A 3,888-nucleotide genomic window follows, 5' to 3' on the forward strand; every position below is an offset into this window, starting at 1 on the left:
TTTTTTCATTTATTATTTCCTCACCTTGCTGCATTTCCCCTTGCGCCAAACGTGCATGTTTTCGTCTTGTGCTAAGACAGCGGCGACCGCCATAATCACCGTAAAGCAGAGCGCGAGGGAGGGCCCTGTGTTTGTCTAAGCGTGGTTTTTAAATTGCACACGCCGGATTCCTGATTTGCGCGTTCGGGCCTGAAGTCTCACGACAAGTCCGCTAATGGGTTTACAACGACCCGTCGCCATGGCAGCACGGGAAGCCAGAAGAAGTGCACCCTGGGAGAACAATGTGAGCGTGCTGAGTGTCTTTGGGATTAGACCCACAAGGCTATTTTTCATCCTGCCTATACCCCACCAAGAAAAGGAGTAATGGGGAATTTAATCTCCCTTCAGCACTTTAGGCCAAGGACAAGAGTGAAAGGCCTATCCGTGTTTATGTGCGTGTGTGTGTTCCCCTTTTTATTGGCGTTTTTAGGAGATTAGAGACTAGATGGTGCATGCTAACAAGTGCTGCCACAGAATATCAATCAGAGGCCTCAGCTTCGCCAGTGCTTAGTCCAGTGCTTCTCAATTATTTTCCGTTACGCCCCCCTAGCAAGAAGAAAACTATTCGCGCCCCCTACTCCCCACCGTGACTATCCATCTCTGCATAACATTTTTTCCTTCTTAACATTAAAGAAAAAAGAAAGACATATGGTCAAACTTACAAAGTATAACTTTATTAAATCGTGTTTTAAGTCTGCAACAGAAAAGATTTTAAGTGCATCAATGCCTGAAATTAAAAATAAATAAATCCTTGTTTAAACTGTAAACATGTTTGACCAACTAATTGCACCATTGCAAAATTAAATCAAATCAATAAATAATATTTAATAATTATAATAACTAATAAACTACAAAAACTAAAAAAATAATAACTAATTTATATTCAGTTCAGCAACATTAACTCAGGAGCACAATATATAAAACACTTGAACCTACAAAACAAAAATGAATTAAACAATTTGTGCTGATTTTTTCTGTCTTTTTTTTATCAAAATGAGGAGGAAGTCAGGTTTAATGGCTACAATGAGCACGTTTTGATGTGCACAGTTTTTCAAAGCGAGGTTCAAAGCATGATAGTGCAACTCTCAGCTCCTGCTCAATGTTTAGCTGGGACCTGTACTTGGTCTTCAGTGCAGCAACAGCAGAGAAGCCAATCTCACAAAGGTAAGATGTTGCAAAAGGAAGCAGAATGCTTATAGCTTTCTCCCCTAAGAGTGGATACTGCCTCTCTACACTCAGCCAGAATGCACTGAGTATCTGTGATGTGAACCTCAGTCTCAATGTGGAGTCAGACGTCATGTCAATGAACTGCTCCTCTTCTGCAGAGCTGAAACCAGTTGGAGTTGGTGCACTGAAAGGGTCTCTCACCCAGTCATACTGGGAACTGTTTTCAGGGAAGTACTTTTTAAAGAATCCCATCAGTGAAGAAATATGCTGCTTAATGTGTGGAATCACTGAGATAGCATCATAGTCATTAGTGTCCACAAATTCATGCAGGTTTTCAAATGAATCTGTGTTTCCTTCATCAAGTTGCCTGCCCCACATTGCAAGCTTTCGGGTGAAAGAGCTAATCTTGTCTGTGACCTGCGGGAGGTGTTTATCTTTCCCTTGAAGCTGTAGATTCAGTTCATTTAGCTTTCCAAATATGTCACTCAGGTAGGCCAGTTTACCCAGGAAGTTCTCATCACAAAATTTTTCTGCCACTTCATACTTGTGCTCCTGCTCCAAAAACACTCTTATTTGCTCTCTGAGCTCAAAAACTCGGGACAAGACTTTTCCTCGTGACAACCACCTTGCTTCACTGTGATAGAGCACAGCTTGATGTTCAGCTCCCATCTCCTCACAGATGGCAGAGAAGACTCTTGTTTTTAGTGGTCTGGTCTTTATAAAATTGACTACACCTATGATGTCAGTCATAACCTCACTTAATTCAGGGGAAAGTTGCCTGGATGCAAGTGCTTCTCTGTGTATAATACAGTGTGTCCACTCAGCATGAGGTGAGGCTGTCTTGATGAGTGCCCTAAGTCCTTTTCTCTTCCCTGCCATGGTTTGTGCACCATCACTGCAAACACCAATGCAGTTCTCCCACTTTAGCCCATTCTCAGTCAAAAAGGAGTCCAGGAGTTTGAATAGCTCTTCAGCTGTGGCTCTGTCTCTGACATATTTACAAAAAAGTAGATCCTCACACAGGGAGTTTGCCAAGTCAAAACGTACATAAGCAATAAACAGACAGTCTTTGTTGCTGTCAGTTGCTTCATCAAATTGTAAAGCAAAACGTTTGTCTTTGAGTTTATCTACCAGCTGTTCTTGAAGATCGTTGGCAATGTCATCTATACGTCTGGCGACAGTGTCATTGGACAGAGGGATAGTTTTTAGTTTTGCTGCACTGGCGTCGTCCAGCATGACAGAGACCATGTCTACTGCTGCAGGCAGTATCAGCTCCTCTGCTATGGTGTGGGGCTTTTTGCACTGCGCAATTTGGTACGCCACCTTATATGATGCTAGCAGCGCTCGATGGTTTACTGAAGTAGCCTTCACAAAGCGGGATGACTGTTGGCAATATTCAGCACGTTTTCGCTGAAAAAACTCTAGCGGCTTATCGGCGTGATTGGGATGTAAAGTATTTAAGTGACGCGCTAATTTATTTGGCTTCATGCTGTCCGCTGCGAGCATTTTTAGACACAGCAAACACACCGGTCTTTCCTCTTCTCCAACTGTAGTCACAGTGAAGCCAAGCGCTAAATACGCTTCGTCATATTTTCTCTTCTTAGCTTTCGGTTCACTTTCTGTTGTCTCATCTTTGACTCTCTCCGCGTTTCTTTTCATCCCTGTTAAAAACTTTTTCATGTTGGGGGTTGTTGAATAACGGAGGCCATAGACAGAACGCAGTCGGAGCTTTTTGTTGACGTAACACTGGTAACCATGGCAAACCTGTTGTCTTGTAAGTCGTAAAATGTTGCACTGTCGCAAACGTGACAGAAGTAACAATGAGAGCGCCACTGCCGCCTACTGTGCGCAATTACACTTTATACTAGTTCGGCCAAAAAAAAGCCTGTTCCCCAGGATCACACGCCCCCCAGGTATCGCACCGCGCCCCCCAAGGGGGGCGCGCCCCACTATTTGAGAAGCACTGGCTTAGTCTGAGGAGTGCATCAGCATTCACGACATGTCCCCACGAAAACAGCAACCCTCCGGCTTCAGCTTCAGCTTGAAGCCGGAGGGTTCAAGCTCAATGAGATTAGAACAAGCTGCCCCAGAAACGATGCTTTTCCCCCAAATTTTTTGTTCCTTACCAGCCAGAATTTCACCTGAAATATTTTCAAGAGTTCGAATAAGCAGAAACAGGACGATGATCAATACCGATGTAAAGGCGTACAGACTGGTGTGAAAGCTTTACAACACATGTGTCAAACTCAAGGCCCGGGGGCCAAATCCGGCCCGCCATAGCTTTTTATGTGGCCCTCCACAGATTAGACTAAACACTAAGTGTGATTAAATATTATATTATCAGTCATATCAATGCAGTTTTTATCTGTTTACTGCCAATTTATATCAATAAATCCCTCCAGTTTCTTGAGAATTTAGCTGATGTATGATTATAGTCCATGATTTATACAGCGAGTAAATAAACAGTCGCATTTTATTATTAGTTCCTGAAGGGAATGAAAAGATCTTCAATAATATTATGTAATTTTAAGAATTCATTGACATAATAACAGTTTGTGAACAGGTTTTATCAACACATTCTGGCACAACCGGCCCTTTAAGAACCTTCATGATCTTGATTTGGCCCAAAACGAAAATGAGTTTGACACACCTGCTTTACAAGCATCAAAATATATGTTTGAT

At 42.6% G+C, this 3,888-nt stretch overlaps 1 protein-coding gene across 1 annotated transcript; it reads right to left on the reverse strand.

Annotated features, from left to right (window-relative positions):
- Positions 1–1,050: 1,050 nt before the first annotated feature.
- LOC129364752 (zinc finger BED domain-containing protein 5) lies at positions 1,051–2,454 on the reverse strand. Its single transcript, XM_055037610.1, has one exon. The coding sequence runs from the start codon at positions 2,452–2,454 to the stop codon at positions 1,051–1,053; it is 1,404 nt and encodes a 467-aa protein (XP_054893585.1).
- Positions 2,455–3,888: the final 1,434 nt, after the last annotated feature.

The sequence above is a fragment of the Poeciliopsis prolifica genome, unplaced genomic scaffold, assembly GCF_027474105.1.
Source record: "Poeciliopsis prolifica strain line A6 unplaced genomic scaffold, Auburn_PproV2 SCAFFOLD001, whole genome shotgun sequence".
Classification (NCBI taxonomy): domain Eukaryota; kingdom Metazoa; phylum Chordata; class Actinopteri; order Cyprinodontiformes; family Poeciliidae; genus Poeciliopsis; species Poeciliopsis prolifica.